The following is a 23135-nucleotide window of genomic DNA, read 5'->3' on the forward strand; positions in this document are numbered from 1 at the left end:
ACATCATGCTTTGGGGCTGTTTATCTGCAAAGGGGCCAGGACGACTGATTTGGGTACATGAAAGAATGAATGGGGCCATGTATCGTGAGATTTTGAGTGCAAACCTCCTTCCATCAGCAAGGGCATTGAAGATGAAACGTGGCTGGGTCTTTCAACATGACAATGATCCAAAGCACACCGCCAGGGCAACGAAGGAGTGGCTTCGTAAGAAGCATTTCAAGGTCCTGGAGTGGCCTAGCCAGTCTCCAGATCTCAACCCTATAGAAAACCTTTGGAGGGAGTTGAAAGTCCGTGTTGCCAAGCGAAAAGCCAAAAACATCACTGCTCTAGAGGAGATCTGCATGGAGGAATGGGCCAACATACCAACAACAGTGTGTGGCAACCTTGTGAAGACTTACAGAAAATGTTTGACCTCTGTCATTGCCAACAAAGGATATATCACAAAGTATTGAGATGAAATTTTGTTTCTGACCAAATACTTATTTTCCACCATAATATACAAATAAAATGAAAAAAAAACAGACAATGTGATTTTCTGGATTTTTTTTTCTCAGTTTGTCTCCCATAGTTGAGGTCTACCTATGATGTAAATTACAGACGCCTCTCATCTTTTTAAGTGGTGGAACTTGCATTATTGCTGACTGACTAAATACTTTTTTTCCCCACTGTATGTGTGGCTGTATGTATTTTCTGTAATTCACTAATAATCTTTTTTGTTTTATTTTGAAACTTTATTTTATTTAAATTTGGGTTCAGTATTTTTATTTTTGCAAAGTGAGTATAATCTTGTCATTCCAGCACATTTCAGATGTGATAGATCTTACCTACGTAATCATTTCTGTGGATATGTAAGGGTAAAAAATAAAGTTATGTTTAAGCCATAAAACTATGCTGCCTTGCATACTAAAATCATCCATGCTATATTCCACCATAGGAGGAACGTGTACTACTGCTAGTATCCGTCTCTACTCCAAACTTTGAAGGTGTATAATGTCCTCCAGTGAATGAATAATAGATTTTCTAACTTTCTTTTCTTTGTTCTTTCTTTTCCTCTCCTCGCATGCAGCAAGAATTGGAATGAAGGAGAGTAAAATATATTTTTCTTATCTTCATTCTGAACGTCATAATTGAATAAGTTCAGAGTCAGGGTACATTTCAGGCCAAGGACTCATTTTCTGAAACTCCATTACCTCCATCAGCTTGCAGCCTTGCACATTTATAATATGTAACATATGAAGTCCCTTTCAAGACTGATGAATCTTATCATTTGCATGTGGCATGTACAGAATAACCCAAGATGGGTGCACTTTGTGGACAGTTGCATATTACCTGTGCCATTTTCATATGAACAACTTTTTGTCGGAATAGACTTGTCGTATTATGTGCCTTTTTGATTATTTTTGTATTGGTTTAACCTATCTACTTTGATTCTTGCTATAATTGATATCAATTTAGTAGTGATGAGCGAGCGTGCTCAGATGAGGTGCCATCAGAGCATGATCAAGTGCTATTAGAGTATCTAATACTGTTTTCGAGTCCCAGCGCCTGCATGCCTCACAGCTGTTCAACATCTGCAACACATGCAGAGATTGCCTAACGCACAGGCAATACCTGCATATTTTGTGGCTGTAGAACAGCTGTGAGACATGCAGGCGCTGGGACTCGAAAACAGTATTAGATCATGCCGAAGAAACTCTATTAGCACTCGAGCATGCTCACTCATCACTACTATTTAGCTGTTTTGTTAACTGTTGTAACTCCTGAATACTCCAGATAAATAATGATCATTAAATGGGTTTGTCTTATAAAAACATGTTCATAGGCTGGTTTCACACTAGCGTTTTTTATCGCAACGCATCGTGTGCGTACATGCGTCCTGAGCCCCTATCTTTAACATGGGGACACATGGTCTAGCGTTTGCGTGCGTTCGTATGCGTTTTCATGCGCATGCGTTTTTTGTAGTGTGCGCCCAGGCGCGCCGGACGCAACCTGTTGCATTTTTGGTCCGTCTGACCTGTCTCAAAAAAACACATGCGCACGGAATGCGACAAAACATCACATTACAGTCTATGGGAACACAGGCGTGTGCATGGACATGCGCATGCCTGCATTTAAAATCACATGCGTTTTAAGAGTTAATATGGATAGAAACTCGTTAAAACGCATGCGCCTAAAACGCGTGATGCGTTTTTTGAATGCGTTTCTATTGCGCACGAAGCGCAGCGCTAAAAAACGCTAATGTGAAAGTAGCCATACATTGGTATGTGTAAGTTTGGGCACCCCTGATCAAAATTACTGTTATTGTGAACAGTTAAACAAGTTGACAATGAAATGATCTCTAAAAGACCTAAAGTTAAATATGACCCATTTTTCTGTGTTTTGAGCAAAATATAAAATAAATTTAAAAAAAATGTTGTGTGTGTGCAGAAGTTTGGGCACCCTTGAAAATTTGTGTGCTCAGATAACTTTGAGCAATGTTTTAGACCTTAATTAGCCTGTTAGGGTTATGACTTGTTCACGATAATCGTTAGGAAAGGCCAGGTGATGCAAATTTCCCAGCTTTATAAAAACCCAGCCGCCTCTAACCTTGTGCCAAAAAACAGTAGCCATTGGTGGTTCTAAGCAGCTGTCTACCTCTCTCAAAATGATGGAGGCCCACAAAGTGGAAACAGGCTAAATGAAGATGTCAAAGTGTTTTCAAGTTGCCCTTTCCTCAGTTAGAAATGTAATTAAGAAATGGCAGTTAACAGGAACAGTGAAGATCAAGATAAGGACTGAAAGATCAAGCACAATTTCAGTGATTGTAGGATTGCTGGCTAGGCAAATCAGGACCCCACTTGACTGCAAAAGACCTTCAGAAAGATTTAGCGGACTCTGGAGTTGTGGTATATTGTTCTACTGTTCAGACACACCTGCACAAATATGGCCTTCATGGAAGACTCATCAGAAGAAAACCTCTCCTGCATCCTCCTCATAAAATTCAGCATCAGAAGTATGCAAAAGAACATCTAAACAAGTCTGATGCATTTTGGAAACAAATAGAGCTCTTTGGCCACAGTGATCATAGGTATGTGTGGAGAAAAAAATGCACAGAATTTAAGGAAAAGAACATCTCACCAACCATTAAGCAAGGGGATGGATCAATCATTCTTTGGGGTTGTATTGCAGCCAATAGGTCGGGGAATATTTCACGGGTAGAGGGAAGAATGGATTCAATGAAATTTCAGCAAATATTTGTTATTTAATAAACGTATTTAAAAAAACAAAACAAAGGAAAGCATACATATTTTGCATCTGATCAAATCAGAATATACGCACTCATTATAATTATGGTAAACAGTAAGTGTATACAATGAGTTTTCGGTAATACAAATCCTAATACACATACTTGGTCATTCAAAACTCGAAATATTACAGTACATCTAAAGTACCTATCCTATCCTTAATATAGAACACTAAAACTACCTTACTGCCAAAAACAATTTCCATATTGTTAATATTATGCTACTGCATAGTGTGAGCCAATGTACAATTTACCACTATCTCTATCATATTGGAGCTAGGTCATTAACTACGTGATGATATAGTGAGGTGCAATGAGTTCCATACGTCCCAAATTTGATTAAATTTCCCTAAGCAGCCCCTGTTCAGGTATAATGTTCACTCATAAGGTATAGTTGAGTTTACTAACTCAATCCCGGCCCTGAGAGACAGATGCGTATTACCCATCCAACGTAAGGCTAATATTTTCCTCGCTAAGAAAAGTGTCTCCCAGAAAGATTTTAACATGGTGTCCCCACATCTCTTCCTCCAGCACACCAAATAAGCACACTAATGGATTCAAAGGGACGGGAGTATGAACAAGAGAGGTGAACAACGAGGTTAACCCATTCCAAAAAGACAGGATAACTGGACATCCCCATACCATATGTATAAAGTCTGCATCCACTGTATGACATCTGAGACCTGTTTCACACTAACGTTTTTCAGATCAGTTGTAAATCGCGAAAATGGCGGGAAACGGATTTGTTTCCATTTTCAGAGCAACGTATGCCACCGGATCGTTGTTTTAATTTTAAAGGAACCCGTGCCTGGAAAAAAGGAGAGAGAGAGAGATCCCCCGGAACGGCATGTCTGGGTTAAAAATGATCCCGGAGCAAAGCTTCCGGCCATGCGCACATGAAAATAGCGGACCGTCAAGAAGAAAAAACGTAGCAGTGTCTGTCTCATCTGCCCGGGAGACAGAAAAATTTTGGCGGATCCGTCAAAAAACAGGGGTGACGGACGACCGTCAGTCAGCATCCGCCAATAATGTAAGTCTATGGGGGAAAAAATGGATCCGCCCCTATTTTGGCGGATCTGTTTTTTTCAAAAATTGGCGGATTATGACTGAGATGTAAAAAAACTGAAGTGTGAAACAGGCCTTAGGCATTCCGAAAAACGAGACCATCCAATTCTATATAGCCGTATCGGGGTTAAATATGATTGGTGTATTATATACATTTGGATCATGTTATTATTAGCCGACGGGGATACCTTAGTTGGGGATTCAAGGATCGTCTCCCAGTCCTCATCTTGGAGATCAGGAACAAGGAGTCTCCATTTTTCTCTTACTGTCAATGAAGCAGAATCAGCGCCAACGGATAACATGTATGTATCTAAAGCAGAGATAAGACCTCTGGGTCCCTGTGATTTAAGGATCCTTATTAGTGGGAAGGATGATATTATTTGCCTTATATTTACATTACGTAAATATGATTGAATTGCTGATTTCAGTTGCAGATAGCGAAAGAACTGGGGTCTTGGGATATTATACTTGAATTGCAATTGTTCAAAGGACATTAGGATGCCTTGATCATATAAATCATTTACCAAGGAGACACCATGTGAAGTCCAGAATTGAGGGACGGGTGATTTAATAGCCCCGGGAAGTACATATTCCACAATGGCATTTCGGCTATAATACCATCAAAGTGGGCTACCTTTTTTGCCTGTTTCCAGACCAACCGTGCTAACTGAAGTAGTGGTCGCAATCTAGGGGTATTGGGTCTATCTGCTTCCAAAAAACCCAACGGGCAATCAATCTTCACAGTATGGACCAGGTGGCTCTCTGAATTTGGTAAATAACCCCCGGGCATCCATTTACCCAAAGCCCTTATCTGTCCAGCCAAATAATACTAAAAAAGTGCGGTAATGCTGCTCCCCCCAGTTTAGACCTATGCAGAGGTGGATAATTTGATTTTAGGTCTAGCCTTCCCCAATATAAAGGACGAAGTCAATGAATTTAGGCTTGAGAAGAAAGATCTAGGAACCAATACTGCAATATGTTGGCGGGAGTAATTAAGCTTCGGAAGTAATATCATTTTTAATCAAATTTATACGTCCGGAGACAGATACTGGTAGTTTACTCCATACAGTGAATTTTTGCTTGACTAAGTCCAGCAGCGTGAGAATATTAAGTTGCAGATCAAGTCTACTGCACTTTAGCCCATTTATTCCTAAGTATTTAAATATTTAAAATTAGACACGATAGGCAGTGGGGATAACATTTCAAGATGATCTGCTGGACAATGGGAGAGAGGCATTAAAGCGGATTTATAAATTTCAACAAATATTTGATGCAAACATAACACCATCTGTAAAAAAAAAAAGCTGAAATTGAAAAGAGGATGGCTCCCACAGATGGATAATGATCCTAAACACGCATCAAAATACACAATAGACTACCTCAAAAGGCACAAGCTGAAGGTTTTACAATGGCCCTCACAGTCCCCTGATCTGAACATCATTGAAAATCTGTGGCTAGACCTCAAAATAGCAGAGCATGCGAGGCAAACCAGGAATCTCACAGAATTGGAAGATTTTTCCAAGGAAGAATGAATGAAAATCCTTCAAAAAAGAATTGAAATACTGTTGTCTGGCTACAAAAAGCATTTACAAGCTGTGATACTTGCAAAGGGGGATGCTACTGGATACTAACCATGCAGGGTTTCCAAACGTTTGCATAGGCACATTTTCCTTTTTGTAATTATTTAAAATGAAAAAAATAAAAAGACTGGAAATGTCATCTTTAACTTTAGGCCTTTTAGAGATCGTTTCATCTTCAACTTGCTTAACTGTTCACATTAACAGTTATTGTTTCCAGGGGTGCCCAAACTTTTTCATGCCACTATATGTCTTTGTAAGGTAATGGATGGGATCTAGAGCAGAGGCTAATAATTATTAATGGTGCTTACTCTGGCAGAATTCATAGGCTAGACACATAGCTATCACCAAGCTTACTATATAAAAAATATAATCATTCTTTATAATCCTCAGTATTGAACTATAAAATACAACAGAAAAGCATGATTTGCCATTGCACCACGTAAAGTTGCCTGTGGTACAAAATAAGAGGAGAGGAGGCACTTTCTGATAAAACTTTAGTATTGAGCAGTAGTTCATGTGGCGTTGTGATTGTATGCGACAAACGTAAATGTCCGTTCTAAGAAAAATTGAAGTGTGAATTACCTGTTATATCCCCAAAGAAACTGTGTAAGAGGCATTCCCCCATTTAACATATTCAGAGGGGAGTTGTTGCTGCCATCCTCAAAAGGAAAATATTTTCTCCTAATTGCCAATGGCTAATATGAAAGTTATGGCGACCTTGCTCAAATACGTGTATGTTGATCCTCTGTGTGAAGAATCTGTTTACAGAAGCACCATACAATGTAATTTTGTGTCGTGGGTTTTTGACATTATTTAACTTGTTACTGGATTCCAGCTTGCATGTCCACCAAATTATATACTACTGTTCATTTCCAAGAGAGGAGAAATGTGCATATTCGGCATAGTTTTACTACCTCCTTCCCAAACCTTCATCACCAATAGATCAAGTCATAATGTTACCATCAAAATCCTGTTTAACATGTAGAAACCTATTAGTGCATGGTTAAATATACTTTTGTAAGTCATCATTTAAACCTACCTTCTTAGGATAAGCGTTGGAAAAGTCTGTCCAATATTCTGTGCGTTTTGTAAATTAAATCAAGAAAGTGCCTGTTGTGTTTAAACTGAAAGAAGCCTGGCCATCCATCTTAAACCTACTTTTATTCTTAAGCTCAAAAACTGCCTAAACATATGTAAAGGTTGGTAAAATGGTTATTGAGCTGGAAATGCTACAGTTGTTTTTTTTTTCTTGAAGTAGCCACAAATATAGCGTTTGAAAGCACAATTGTATACCTTTTTAAGCTTTCCTGTTCTGTTAGAAATCCTCCTGATCAGGGGAAAACATAACAGTGGCACAACAGCCACTGCCACCCCAAAAGCAGCTACAGGCTCCAAATTGCAAGTTACCTTTTGACTCAAAGGGTTAATTGAGTTTTTTTAAAATTGATAGCTTATCCTAAAGATAAGCCATCAGTATAAGATTGCGAGGGTCCAACTATTGGCAGCACTTCTGATCAGCTTTTTGAGGCTGCAACGATTGTGCAAGCTCCACGTTTTCTAATAGCTCATCCTAAGGATTAGCCATCATTCTAAAATGAAAGATGACCCCTTTAATGAGTTCCACAGCTCACAGTGAGAGACATGACAGTCACTTTTGGTTTTTTTTTGGATAGATCTGGGCTCCTCTTTTGCTGTTTTTTTTTTTCTCAGCATCTATTATCTGTCTTTGCTTTTTGTTGATAGTGAATCAATTGAAATAATTTTTTAAACTAAAATTCATTGGTAAAATGATCATATACTTGCTTTATTTTGCTAAACTTGGGAACCAGTGTCCTACAAGGCTGCCGATCAACTTTAAAAAAAAAAAAAAAAAAGTTTGCTCTATAAGCAATTTTGATTTGTGAGAACCCCAATAATCACTGTAAGTAAGGTGCAAAAGCTCTAATCTCAGTGTTGTGGCCCCTCACTTCTGATAAGCTCAGTGATGTGCCCCTTTGCTTTTGATAAGCTCAGTGATGTGCCACTTTGCTTCTGATAAGCCCAGTGATGTGCCCCTTTGCTTCTGATAAGCTCAGTGATGTGCCCCTTTGCTTCTGATAAGCTCAGTATTGTGCCCCTTTGCTTCTGATAAGCTCAGTGATGTGCCCCTTTTGCTTCTGATAAGCTCAGTGATGTGCCCCTTTTGCTTCTGATAAGCTCAGTGATGTGCCCCTTTTGCTTCTGATAAGCTCAGTGATGTGCCCCTTTGCTTTTGATAAGCTCAGTGATGCGCCCCTTTGCTTCTGATAAGCTCAGTGATGCGCCCCTTTGCTTCTGATAAGCTCAGTGATGTGCCCCTTTGCTTCTGATAAGCTCAGTGATGTGCCCCTTTGCTTCTGATAAGCTCAGTGATGTGCCCCTTTGCTTCTGGTAAGCTCAGTGATGTGCCCCTTTTGCTTCTGATAAGCTCAGTGATGTGCCCCTTTTGCTTCTGATAAGCTCAGTGAAGTGCCCCTTTGCTTCTGATAAGCTCAGTGATGTGCCCCTTTGCTTCTGATAAGCTCAGTGATGTGCCCCTTTTGCTTCTGATAAGCTCAGTGATGTGCCCCTTTGCTTCTGATAAGCTCAGTGATGTGCCCCTTTTGCTTCTGATAAGCTCAGTGATGTGCCCCTTTGCTTCTGATAAGCTCAGTGATGTGCCCCTTTGCTTCTGATAAGCTCAATGATGTGCCCCTTTTGCTTCTGATAAGCTCAGTGATGTGCCCCTTTGCTTCTGATAAGCTCAGTGATGTGCCCCTTTGCTTCTGATAAGCTCAGTGATGTGCCCCTTTGCTTCTGATAAGCTCAGTGATGTGCCCCTTTGCTTCTGATAAGCTCAGTGATGTGCCCCTTTTGCTTCTGATAAGCTCAGTGATGTGCCCCTTTTGCTTCTGATAAGCTCAGTGATGTGCCCCTTTGCTTCTGATAAGCTCAGTGATGTGCCCCTTTGCTTCTGATAAGCTCAGTGATGTGCCCCTTTGCTTTTGACAAGCTCTGTAAACTTTCTATGAATCCATACACGGCCTGCTCTACTCGGTCACAAGAGCCAAGCAGAGATAAGCAGAAAAAGAGAAACACAGTGCTCATATGAGCACTTCTATAGATTACTAATATAGGGGGGCAGTAGTCTCCGCACCAGACACTGGGTCAGCCTTTTAAAATATGTACCCTTTAAAAGGTGATAATGGCAGTTACATTAAAGTTCTACAATTTACAAAGACATGTGTTTGTGATCAGTGAAAAAGCATACTGTTCTTTATATTCAATGGTAGCAAAACTGTACATAACTTGTCCTGCTGTCGGCTGAGAAGTTTATATAATTGTTTTCCCTTTAGGCGAGATTCTGGGAGCTAGCCATCCTGGACTCTAGATTGATGGAATAAATTACTCAGCAGGAAGGCACATAAAATTGCATTACCTCTAGCCATTGCTCTGAGTCTGTGCTAAACAGCCGGGAATCTAGACTGATACAGTGTATTCACAGGTTTTGGTAATATCTCAATGACTGGATGAAAAACCCATACGGTATATTAAACTAAGCTGCTGCACATATATTTACACTACTATAGTTTATAAAGCATTGACTTGGCTGGATACAATTGAATTCTCTCTCCAGTTGAGAGCAGTAGTAGCTATGTACAGGTTTGCTTCTGCATATAATCCGGAGTGTTTTTGATTGAAGCCAAACTAAAATCTTGAAAATGATGAGAAACCAAAACACACAGTATATGAGAAAATTGTGTAAAAAAAAAAAAAAAAATATATATATATATTCATTATAGTATCTCTTCAAAATGTGAAGGGAGTGGACGGGAGAAATGTCATATAATAATAATAAAGCACGTACAATATATAAGGCCTTGACCACATTTGCCTTTGTAACCTCTATCTAGTAGATTACAGTGCACTCTAGTAAAGAAATAATATATTAGACTTCACTACTGCCGTTTCTGCACTGAAGCACAATAAATAATCAATAGTATATTGATATTAAAAATTGTCTTGATGATCTTTTATAAGTGTAGTTTTTGAGAATTAAAGAAAATGACCTGTGAGAACTCCTTACAATGCAATTACTCTCTGTAAATAAAGAGATCCTGTTAACATTGCCTGGCAACATTAAGCACAGTATAGTGAACTATATTTTCCTCTGGACTGCTGTGGCTCTTCAAAAAAATTTATATATAAAAAAATAGGTCATCACCCCACTTTTCTTGATTGGCAGGAGTCTGTAAGCAAAAATCAAGAGAACTGTCAATCAAGCCAGGGAGCAGGAAGTCAGATAGTTGCTCAGCAGACATGTGACTCCTGATCTAGTTTATTATAAAATGAACCTAGTTGTAATGAGTAAGATTGCCGATATTTCATGCTGCCCTCTTTTTGGACAGCGTGAATCTGCTGACACATTCTCTGCATCATCACATTCTCCTTATCAATTGCTCAAATGTAATTTTTTATTTATTTTTTAATGGTAGCCTTATTGAAAATGTTCAATCTTCACATTTGTTATTCCATTAACTTGCTTGGAAACTAATTTATGGATAAATACAGGGAAATAAAGGACCAATTACCATTACGGTAATCTTTTTAAATGGTCATAAACGTATAAATGCAAGTTGACTTCTGTTGTGAGTATAAGTATCTTTTTCTGTATCTGTGAATTGTAATCCTATGTGTTTATGGTAATACTGAAATAAGAAATTTGTCTTATGTCTCTCAATGGAGCAATAAACAAAATTTCTAAACTTTTACTTTTTATGGTTTATTTTGTTAGCCTTTAGGACATCGTGCATGACCAGTATTCAGTTTCATGTCTAGAAAAACAGGTTACTTAAATGTAAAATCTACGTAATTTGACATTGCAAATCTGCCAAAAAACTTTACCCCTACCCTCCCCAAAATCATTAAGTGTATATACTCGTGTATAAGCCAAGTTTTTCAGCATTTTTTTTGTGCTGAAAACACCCTCTCGGCTTATACATGAGTCATTGTCCCAGAAATTGGAGGGGGAGCGGTGGAGGGGGAGCGGTGGAGCAGCGGGTCACAGGAAGCAGGAGCTGGCGGCTGTGGCTGTAACTGTGCCCACTGCTAAAGAGAAATGAATATTCACTGCACTGGCAATGAATATTCATTTCTCTTATAGTGCGCACAGACGCAGCCGCCGGATTTAAAAAAAAAAAAAAAACTACTTTCCTTCCCTGCGTGCCCTCCAGCATTTTGTTTCGATGCCAGCAGCTCCTGTGGCTGAGCGATCACGTGTCCCGGCACAGTGGAGAGAGGTGAATATTCATTACCTTAATGAGCGGGGTCACGTGATCCGAGTAGCAGAAGCTGCTGGAAGCCGAAGCAACAAGATGCTGCGAGAACACGCAAGGAAAGTAAGTAGGAGTTTTTTTTGTTTTTTTTATTCTTTACTCATGGGAGGCCATGCATTCAAGGATAGGGATGAGGAACCATGCATATCAGAATAGGGATGAAGAGCCATGCATACAAAGAAAAGGGAGGAGGAGCCATGCAAACCAAGACAGGGATGAGGAGCCAGGCAGACAAGGACGGGGATAAGGAGCCATGCATACCAGCTCAGGGATGAGGAGCCATGCATACAAGGATAGGGATGAGGAGCCATGCATACAAGGATGGGGATAAGGAGCCATGCATACCAGGATAGGGATGAGGAGCCATGCATACAAGGATGGGGATAAGGAGCCATGCATACAGGGATAGGGATGAGGAGCAGTGCATAGAAGGATGGGGATAAGAAGCCATGCATACCAGCTCAGGGATGAGGAGCCATGCATACAAGGATAGGGATGAGGAGCCATGCATACAAGGATGGGGATAAGGAGCCATGCATACCAGGATAGGGATGAGGGGACAATGCATACCCGGCTTATACTTGAGTCAATACGTTTTCCCAGTTTTTCGTTGCCAAATTAGGTGCCTTGGCTTATACTCGGGTCGGCATATACTCGAGTATACATGGTATATGGCTATGTAGCTCTTTAATGGGTAAGCCAGTTGATCCCTTTATGGTTCCAAAGTGTTGCTTCAGCGAGGAAAAATGTCATTTTGAAGTTATATCTGAAGGTGCATCGGGGCGTGATGATGCACTTCTAGTTTCTCAGCATCAAGCTGTATTTGCTACCTAGTTACATGCTACCCTGGCTGATCAACAGGTAGTTTGCTCTCGTGCATGGTCACTAACCTGTCAATCAGCCAGGGGATTGTGCTGCTATGTAGGAAATACAGCATGAGGCTGAGAAACTAAGTGCCTCATTATGCCCCAATGCGCTTCCAGACACAACTTCAGAATGTGATTTCTCATAGCTGGACCACTGCTTTTGGTCATAAAGAGACCGAATAGCTTATGTTTTAAAGGGCAGAGCAATTGTATTATTGGTTTGTGGGGTAAAAATCTCTCTCAACACTTTTAGCACTGTTTTAGTTGTTTGCGATATTTTATGGGTTTATCTACTATACAAGTGTATCTATCTTTTTTAGCAAACTTTACTGGTATAGAATAATATATTTTAAATGTAAATATTGTTTTAGAATACATTTTATTAAAAGTAAGGAATTATCAAAATCAGTTTCTATGGAGAGCATGAACACACTAGATGAGAATACTCCATGTATATGTAGAAGTCCAATAAGGGCCAAATAGGTAAACAAGAGTGAAGACATATAAAAGTTGGGTCAAGGTAAGACATGTATAACCCTGATAATAAAATTAGAACTTTATGAGCTCAGCTTTAGGATAAAATATCTCAAGTCCAAGTATACTCAGTCTCTTCCCACTTAAACTAACTGTGTGCTTCAGATTGTACTGAGCCTTTTGAGATCTCAGCATGGAGGATGGACACTGAGGCAATATAAATGAGGTTAGGTGGGTGGAGATCAAGTTAGATTTTTATAAAGTATTGTGTGTCTTTTTCTGACATTAATGTTTAAAGTAAATACACTATCCTTATCAGATATTTAAACCCACCCAGGTATATAGCCTGGGGAGAAGGAGGTTCAATTGCATGATTCGTTTACAAAAATTTAATTTTTAATGATAAATGTTAAAAATGATAATAAAAATTCAAGCCAGAAGGACAAAAGTAGTATGCTGATTTGTGCAGCACACTACCACCCCATAAGAAAGGCACGAGTAACTTTGTAAGTATTTTCTACATGTGGTTTTGGCTAACACCTCTTTCCCCAGTGTCTTCTCTTTTCCATGATTTTTTTTTCTGGTGCTTCATGTCATCTATTTTCCCACTGAATTAACATACCAAATAATGTGAGTTTGTCCAAGCTATAGGTAAAACAAGAGCGCAATAGGGTCTTATCCGGGTAACTTATAGGGTTTAATAAAGAAATATACTCACCCTTTCCAGGAGAGAGCAAAGCATGTAGGATTAGTTTGTCAGCCTGCTGCACATCCAACAGTCCGCCAGTGACCGACACATAGAACTCTTAGGAATAAAATCTTTGGATTTAAGTGCACTGCCAGACAAATATTCAGATTCCAATCATGTAGATGAATTAATCTCTTTTATTCCCAACGCGTTTCGAAGTCCATACTTCTTCCTCAGGGGATGACATATAATATTTGTCTGGCAGCGCACTTAAATCCAAAGATTTTATTCCTAAGAGAAATAATGTGAGTTGACATAGAATCTATTGAGACTGTCTTACCCAGGCTTAAATTTTGTACCCTCGCCAGCACTTCTCAGCACTTTAGTACATTAAATATTGCCATGGATAACCCAGTCTTATCCTGATTCATTAACATTCCCCATAAGCTATATGATGTATCTGTCTCATTCTGATTAATGTCCCCCAGAGGATTTGATGTATCTACCTCAACTCAGATTATTTTGAGATATATAATGTAGTATGTCCCCAGAAAACTCATTTATCTTGTATATGTTTATGTTGAATCAATGTACTTCGTGTCAGCGTACTTCGTTTGTCCTCCTGGCTTGAATTTTTATTATTTTTAACATTTGTCATTCAAAATTAAATTTTTATACAAATCATGCAATTAAACCTCCTTCTCCCCAGGCTATATACAGTGGGGCAAAAAAGTATTTAGTCAGTCAGCAATAGTGCAAGTTCCACCACTTAAAAAGATGAGAGGCATCTGTAATTTACATCATAGGTAGACCTCAACTATGGGAGACAAACTGAGAAAAAAAAATCCAGAAAATCACATTGTCTGTTTTTTTTTCATTTTATTTGCATATTATGGTGGAAAATAAGTATTTGGTCAGAAACAAGCAATCAAGATTTCTGGCTCTCACAGACCTGTAACGTCTTCTTTAAGAGTCTCCTCTTTCCTCCACTCATTACCTGTAGTAATGGCACCTGTTTAAAGTTATCAGTATAAAAAGACACCTGTGCACACCCTCAAACAGTCTGACTCCAAACTCCACTATGGTGAAGACCAAAGAGCTGTCAAAGGACACCAGAAACAAAATTGTAGCCCTGCACCAGGCTGGGAAGACTGAATCTGCAATAGCCAACCAGCTTGGAGTGAAGAAATCAACTGTGGGAGCAATAATTAGAAAATGGAAGACATACAAGACCACTGATAATCTCCCTCGACCTGGTGCTCCACGCAAAATCCCACCCCGTGGGGTCAGAATGATCACAAGAACGGTGAGCAAAAATCCCAGAACCACGCGGGGGGACCTAGTGAATGAACTGCAGAGAGCTGGGACCAATGTAACAAGGCCTACCATAAGTAGCACACTACGCCACCATGGACTCAGATCCTGCAGTGCCAGACGTGTCCCACTGCTTAAGCCTGTACATGTCCGGGCCCGTCTGAAGTTTGCTAGAGAGCATTTGGATGATCCAGAGGAGTTTTGGGAGAATGTCCTATGGTCTGATGAAACCAAACTGGAACTGTTTGGTAGAAACACAACTTGTCGTGTTTGGAGGAAAAAGAATACTGAGTTGCATCCATCAAACACCATACCTACTGTAAAGCATGGTGGTGGAAACATCATGCTTTGGGGCTGTTTCTCTGCAAAGGGGCCAGGACGACTGATCCGGGTACATGAAAGAATGTATGGGGCCATGTATCGTGAGATTTTGAGTGCAAACCTCCTTCCATCAGCAAGGGCATTGAATATGAAACGTGGCTGGGTCTTTCAACATGACAATGATCCAAAGCACACCGCCAGGGCAACGAAGGAGTGGCTTCGTAAGAAGCATTTCAAGGTCCTGGAGTGGCCTAGCCAGTCTCCAGATCTCAACCCTATAGAAAACCTTTGGAGGGAGTTGAAAGTCCGTGTTGCCAAGCGAAAAGCCAAAAACATCACTGCTCTAGAGGAGATCTGCATGGAGGAATGGGCCAACATACCAACAACAGTGTGTGGCAACCTTGTGAAGACTTACAGAAAACGTTTGACCTCTGTCATTGCCAACAAAGGATATATCACAAAGTATTGAGATGAAATTTTGTTTCTGACCAAATACTTATTTTCCCTTCACCCATGACAGCACCACCTGAGAGAGGGATCTGCCCCGCCAGGACAGGAACCTACTGAGACATAAGGGGCGGCACCTCTCCCCCGCTTCAGTTGGGTTCCTGTCCTGGAAGGAATCCCACTGTGGCGGTGCCTGTCATGGGCGAAGAAAAAGATAAGACCCAGGCCCGTCCCGGCGCGGGAAGAACAGGTAGCTTACCTGTAGCGCCGGCCGTCGGGTCCTGGAAGCGCAGTCCCCGGGGTCCCTGGGGCTCCGGGTTCGTGCGGGCGTGGATGGGATTCCGGTGGCTCCGGGAAGCCCCCACCGCGCCGCCCTCCCCTCGCGCACGCCGCATCTCGATCCCCGTGGTAGGGGAGAGACGCTGGCGTCTTCCGGCCGCTGACGTCAGCGGCGCTTGGAATGCTGGGTGCGCCGGCTGACGTCAGCAGAAGGCGACGGTGTAATGGCGCTGGGTGCGACGCCGGCCGGCTTCTGAAGCGCTGAGCCGGCGGTCGCAGGGGGGAGGGGAGGAAGACGCTCACCAGGCGGAGGCATGCAATTTAAAAGGAGGAAGACAGCTGTAGATCGGCGGTGCAAAATGGAGTCCGAGCAGGAACGTTCAGCGTCCCTGCCTCCCTCACAGCCCTCTGGCAGGAAGCATGGAAGCCATTCATGCAGCAGTCGCCCCAGCCGCAGGTCGGGGCACTCCTCAAGGTCCAAAGAGCGCGGGTCAGGTGCTCCGATGCAGCCTCCAAGTCCGGTACCCTTGATTACGGGTGGTGAGTGATCTTCGTGAATGTTAACAGTATATTAATAGGGGTTTTCTATTGTATGCTTCACCCTGTAGGAAAGGCCCAGAAAAGCGGGAAGCAAGAAGAACAATAGGGATTGTGCTATATGTAAATCTCCCCTAGCAAGAGACTGGCAAAAAGATCTCTGTGCTTCGTGCATTCAGCGGACTATGGCGGAGGAAGCGCCTAGTTTCGCAGCCAATCTAATATCTGCCCTCAGGTCAGAAATGGAAGGCTCAATTAAGTCCTTATTGAAAAAAGGGAAAAAAAGCAAGAAGGATTTCCCTAGTTCCCCCTCAGATTCCGCGTCAGTATCATCTCAGGCGGAAAAATCATCCTCCTCAGACTCCTCAGATAGTGACACAGGGGGTAAGCCATGTTTCCCTGTAGAAGATACAGATGCCCTCCTAAAGGCCATTAGAACCACAATGGGCCTACAGGAAGAAAGGGCGGCTAAAACCCTAGAGGACGTCATGTTTGGGGGGCTTCAGGAGAGGAAAAAACGAACCTTTCCAGTAAACGCGAAAATCCAGGCGCTTATTGAGAAGGAGTGGAAAAAGCCTGAAAAATCGGGGGCCCTTCCATCCGCCTCTAAGAGACGATACCCCTTTGAATACAAGGATACGGAGGTATGGGACAAAGTCCCAAAAATAGATGCAGCGGTGTCCAGATCTTCCAAAAGGTCGGGTGGTCCCTCCCTAAGGCCTCCACCTCAAAAAAGTCACCACAATGACGCCGGTATTCCAGTAGGAGGGAGATTGGCACTCTTTTTCCAGGCCTGGGAAAAGATCTCCTCCAATACCTGGATTCTGAGCATCCTAAAAGAAGGCCTGAAAATCCCCTTTATTCGTCAGCCAAAACCCGTGGTCGTCATCACACCTATCAGGAAGATGACCGAAGAACAACTGGCCTTAGAAACAGAAATCCTGAGCCTGATAGACAAGCGGGTACTGTCCGAGGTGCCACGCTTACAGGAAGGAAAGGGGTTTTATTCACCCCTTTTTCTAATAAAAAAACCGGATCAGTCGTTCAGGACAATCATAAACCTCAGACGCCTCAATCTTTGGATAAGGAACCCGACCTTCAAGATGGAATCAGTGACTACGGCAGTGAAGCTGCTACATCAAGATTGCTTCATGGCCGTAGTCGATTTAAAGGATGCGTATTATCACATCCCTATCCATCCAGATTACCAGAAATACCTGAGGGTAGCGCTTTATATTCAGGGCACACTAAGGCACTTTCAGTTCAGGGCTCTTCCGTTTGGCATATCCATAGCCCCGAGGGTCTTCACCAAGGTCATAGCGGAAGTGACAGCCTTTCTCCGGATTCACGATACGGTCATAATACCATACCTGGACGATTTTCTTATAGTGGGCAGTTCAGAGGACCACTGTACAGCACAGTTGACTCAGGTGATCAACACCTTGCAAGAATTAGGGTGGATAGTCAATTTCAAAAAATCAAAATTACAACCCCTAAAGAAACAGACCTTCCTAGGATTTATACTGGACTCAGAAAGGCAAGAGTGTCTGCTCCCAGAGTCCAAGATAGAGAAGGTACAAAATCTGGCCTTGGCGGGCCGAAACCAACCATGTATGACATTAAGAAAAGCAATGTCCCTACTAGGTACCCTAACATCCTGTATTCCGGCGGTCAGGTGGGCTCAGTTTCACACCCGGCAACTCCAGGGGGAGATACTAAGAGCACAAAGATCGCTAAGAGGGCGTTTGGAAGGGAAGCTGGAGCTTTCCTCAAAAACCAGAGACTCTCTCAACTGGTGGTTGAACGGGACAAATCTGACCTTAGGAATACCATGGGACAGACAGGCGACAGATATAATTTTAACAGATGCAAGCTCCTCGGGGTGGGGGGCACACCTAAGGGGCCTCATAGGTCAGGGTTCCTGGACACCTCAAGAAAGGAAGGCATCCTCCAACCTGAGAGAACTGTGGGCAGTGGGCAAGGCCCTAAGCCACTTCATTCCGCTACTCCAGGGTCGAGACGTACGCATCATGTCAGACAACAAGGTAGCAGTGGCATACATCAACCACCAAGGTGGGACAAAATCACACTCCTTAATGGAAGCAGCAACAGACATTCTGAGCAGTGCAGAGGAACACCTACACTCTGTGACAGCCCTACACATAAAAGGGGCAGAAAACATAGAGGCAGATTTCCTGAGTCGCAATACCCTGAGGCAAGGAGAATGGGCGCTAAACCGGTCCATTTTTCAAAAGATAATTCAGCTTTGGGGGGAACCGGTGATAGACCTCTTTGCAAACAAGCACAACAGGCAAACAGAAAGGTTCTGCTCTCTAAACCCGAGGGAAAATCCATGGGCAGTGGACTCGTTGCACATCCAGTGGAACTTCAGACTGGCTTACGCGTTCCCCCCAGTAGCTCTGATCCCAACTGTGGTAAGAAAAATCAGAAACGATCAAGCCAGGGTGATTCTAATAGCTCCATTCTGGCCAAAAAGGCCCTGGTTTGCTCTGCTACGGAAGATGTCCCTCTCCGATCCATGGGTTCTGCCAGAAATCCCGGACCTACTAGCTCAGGGTCCAATATTGCACGCTCAGGTCAAAGGATTCCATCTGACGGCGTGGAATTTGAAAGGTCGCTTTTAATGGATAGGGGGTTCTCCCCTGGGCTGGTGGCCACTCTGCTAAAAAGCAGGAAACCGGTGACTACTAACATCTACGGCAGAACATGGGATAAGATCCTACAGTTCTTGGGTAAGCCGTTAGGAAAAGAACCCCCGATTAGGGCCATCCTAGAGTTCTTACAATCTGGGTTGCAGATGGGGTTAGCAGTAAACACACTTAAGGTTCAGGTGTTGGCACTAGGGGTGCTCTACAATTGCAAACTGGCATCAGATAGGTGGATAGCCAGATTTATTAAATCCTGCCATAGAGCTAAGCCTATTCCAATACCCAGAATAGCCCCCTGGGATTTAAACCTGGTGTTAGAAGCCCTTACAAAAGATCCGTATGAGCCATTACATCAGCTACCCCTAAAGTTCTTGACCCTAAAAACAATCCTGTTAGTAGCCCTCACATCAGCCCGCAGGATAAGCGACTTACAGGCTCTCTCAGTAAATCCTCCTTACACGCAAGTCTTTCAGGATAGGGTAGTTTTAAGAACAGACCCCAGTTATCTGCCCAAGGTAGTATCAGATTTCCATCGGGGTCAGGAAATTGTCCTTCCATCCTTTTGCGAAAATCCAAAAAATCTGGGGGAGGAAAAATTCCATAGTCTGGATGTTAAAAGGGCTCTCGTAGAATATATATCTGCCACTAGCCAGTGGAGGAGGTCACAGTCCCTATTCGTAGCCTTTCAGGGTGCCAGGAAAGGCTATGGGGTTTCAAAAGGGACTATTGCTAGATGGATTAGGGAAGCCATTAGTGTAGCCTATTCAGCTAGTGGTATCCCGATTCCTGACGGCATCAAGGCTCATTCCACCAGAGCCGTGGCGACCTCCTGGGCTGAAAAGGCAGAGGTATCAATCGAACAGATTTGTAAGGCCGCTACCTGGGCCTCACCTTCAACCTTCTTTAAGCACTATAGATTAAATCTATCCTCCTCTGCTGACTTAACCTTTGGTAGAAGGGTGCTGCAAGCGGTGGTCCCTCCCTAAGGTGTTTCGAAGTCTCCAAAAATCTCTCAGGTGGTGCTGTCATGGGTGAAGGGAAAACCACCATGGTTACTTACCGGTAGCCGGTTTTTCCGGAACCCATGACAGCACCCGTACATTCCCCCCCTTTTTCACTGTATGGGTGTGCACAATTAGTAGGGTGTTTTGAGTGTTGTGGTGTTGGATTAAACATGTAACTAACCGGGAAGTCCTCTCAATGCTCTGTAACCCAACTGAAGCGGGGGAGAGGTGCCGCCCCTTATGTCTCAGTAGGTTCCTGTCCTGGCGGGGCGGATCCCTCTCTCAGGTGGTGCTGTCATGGGTTCCGGAAAAACCGGCTACCGGTAAGTAACCATGGTGGTTTTCCACCATAATATGCAAATAAGATGAAAAAAAAAACAGACAATGTGATTTTCTGGATTTTTTTTCTCAGTTTGTCTCCCATAGTTGAGGTCTACCTATGATGTAAATTACAGACGCCTCTCATCTTTTTAAGTGGTGGAACTTGCACTATTGCTGACTGACTAAATACTTTTTTGCCCCACTGTACATGGGGCTGTGACAGTGTTAATAGTATCCTTATCAGATCTAAGAATTTTTTTTCTAATAATGTATGTGGTTTTGTATTGTGAATTCTGGCAAAATTTCCGCTTTAATGGATAGCAAGATTGAATCTATGTATTGAACTTTAATTTGCATAGAAACAGCAGTATTTTAGCATTGCTGTCCTATTTTATTTATTTTGTTCATTTATATAGCGCCATTAATTCCACAGCGCTTTACAGACATTATTGGCACTGTCCCCGAATGGGCTCACAATCTAGATTCCCTATCAGCATGTCTTTGGATTGTAGGAGGAAACTGGAGAACCCGGAGGAAGCCCACACAAATCCACACAAACACGGGGGAAACATGCAAACTCAGTGCAGATGTTGTCCTTGGTGGGATTTGAAACCAGGACCCCAGTGCTGCAAGGCTGCAGTGCTAACCACTGAGCCACCGTGCCACCCTTTTCCTATGTGGACACAGATTTTACTCTATATTGGATGCAGCACAGAGACTCTTGCTTATTCCAGATGTATGGCTAGAAGTATAGAGCCCCTTTTACAATGTTTATTTATATGTGTAGTTGGCAGTTACATTTTGCCTTAAAATTACAAATCGCTTTTCCTTCCCATTCTTTTTCTTTCTGCCCTGCATTCTTCTTTACATCACTCTAGCACACCCATAGTTATTTGGTTCATGTACGATCTTATATAATACCTCATCAAGCTGGTTATACTTAAATCCTAATGTTTAACGATAACTTGGTAGTAACAACCATCAACTTTTTTTTTTTTTTGCTAATTTTTAATGTCATTGGAATTTTCTGTTTTCATATCAATGTTGTTAAAACCCAATAAACACATTTAAAGTAAAAATTTCCAATTGCACCAGCGAGATGTTTTGAATATTATACTATTCTTGGGTAAATCAGGAAATGTAACTGATATTATTGTTTTCTATATTGTAGAATTCAAATATAAAAAAAATGGATGGAGAAATTTACAGATACTGCTGCAGCTTAAGTAGAAGTAAGAAAGTCAACCTTGTGGTCACCAACAGGTTTGTGTTCTGTTATCATTCTTAAATCAAATAGATAATCTTCAACCGCTTAGCGTGGAAGGAGATGAGAACTGCTGAAAGCATACCGCTAGACCAAATGAAAACCTGTTTTTTTACTCCTTATGTTCAGTAATTGTATGTGCCCCAAATTTGTGCTACCCTCAGATACTGCACAATACTTGTATTGCTTTGTTAGCTCTTGTATACATTTTCATCATTTGCAGCTTTAAAGAGACCCCAAAACACCATATAGAGATGATAGTAGAGTGCAACTATTGCTAAACTGCATGCAAATACTAAATATTTTTAGATTTTGTGGTAGTAGTAGAGTTATGATGTCCTATGACCATGAGAATTTGACATCACTGTGGCATGTCAAATGCATTCTGTCACCAGAACCAAGGAGTCCAGCAAGTAGGAGGTGGTCCACTAGGCTCTAGTGTGGCAGCCACAGACTACTGACTACCTACTGCACCAGGAGCCTGCAGATCCTTTAGGTCACCTGTAGAAAACACAACAGCATTCCGTAACCACAGAGGACATTTACTGTGATTGCCATGAGAAACCAATAGAGATGACTGAATCTGATGATACTCTTCACCAAATCGCTCAGATTCCTCAAGGAAATTTGATTTGCAGAGAACATAATAAACATATATGATGAAGAAAAAAAAAATCTCGCCGCTCTTCCCTTCCGCTTCTCACTGTCCCTCATACTGTTCTCTGTGCCTCTTCTTGCCACCATCGCTCCCTGAATCTTTGGCCATCTTCACGCTACGCTGGGGATTCCAGGCTAGAGTGCACACCTTAAGGTTGTGGTGCGCTTCGTTATCTCGTTGCAACCTAATGACACACATACCTGCACATCATGAAGAGGCCAGGGTTTCAGCATACGGCATCAGCAAAAGGAGGTGCTCCTTTTACGGCGGAGAGCGAACAGTGGAGATGGCTGGAGAGGTCCAGGCCAAAAATATATCTTTCATTTGTCTTTTGAACTCAGTATAAGATTAAACTAAGCCAAGAAAGAGAAGGACTTGTGTAACATATGATTACTAATACCAAAACTGTGTGACATTTTTTTTTTCATGGTTCTATTTCCACAAACAGGAGAATTATGAGTGTGAAGGAAGTGGAGATTTTGGGACATAGAAGTATAGATTGGGATTACTGCTTTGATGATTTTATGCAACCACCGACCGTGGAGGAGAATACACTGAATCTGTTTGTAAAGGTTTGTGAAAATTTAAAAGTTTTAGCTTTAAAATCTTTCCTGTTGGTGGAAATATTCTTGGTTCTTTAGTGTGAATGTGCACGTAGCATATTACCTGCAGATTTTTCATGACAGTTTTGTAGCAACAAATTTGCAGCATTAGGCCTCATTCAGACGTCCATGTTGCACATACGTGTTCAACCCATTTTTTTTAACTGATAGAACACTTAACCATTATAATCTATGGTACTATTCACCTGTCCGTGTGTTTTTTTTGTTTTTGTTTTGTTTTTTTTGTATACAGACCATGTGTCTGTGCCAAACTCACATGAAACACTTTTTTTCATTTTATTTTTCCCTCTGGTATCACGTATGAAAAGTGCTAATGCAAATCAAATCTGGGGGTCTGTGAAAAACAGCACAAGAATGGTCATCCTTGTGTCATCTGTGTTTAGCATTGCAGTATAGGAGAAGCTTTGTA

At 41.9% G+C, this 23135-nt stretch overlaps 1 protein-coding gene across 2 annotated transcripts in view; it reads left to right on the top strand.

Annotated features, from left to right (window-relative positions):
- VPS13C (vacuolar protein sorting 13 homolog C) overlaps window positions 1–23135 on the top strand; it is a 518321-nt gene that overhangs the window by 489622 nt on the left and 5564 nt on the right. For both annotated transcript variants that reach the window (XM_073579421.1, XM_073579422.1), the window contains 2 exons: window positions 21353–21444; window positions 22552–22675. In XM_073579421.1, coding sequence (XP_073435522.1) covers window positions 21353–21444; window positions 22552–22675 — 216 coding nt within the window. The remainder of the gene's footprint in view (window positions 1–21352; window positions 21445–22551; window positions 22676–23135) is intronic.

Source organism: Dendrobates tinctorius, unplaced genomic scaffold, assembly GCF_039654945.1.
Source record: "Dendrobates tinctorius isolate UK_male_01 unplaced genomic scaffold, ASM3965494v1 ptg000062l, whole genome shotgun sequence".
Taxonomy (NCBI): domain Eukaryota; kingdom Metazoa; phylum Chordata; class Amphibia; order Anura; family Dendrobatidae; genus Dendrobates; species Dendrobates tinctorius.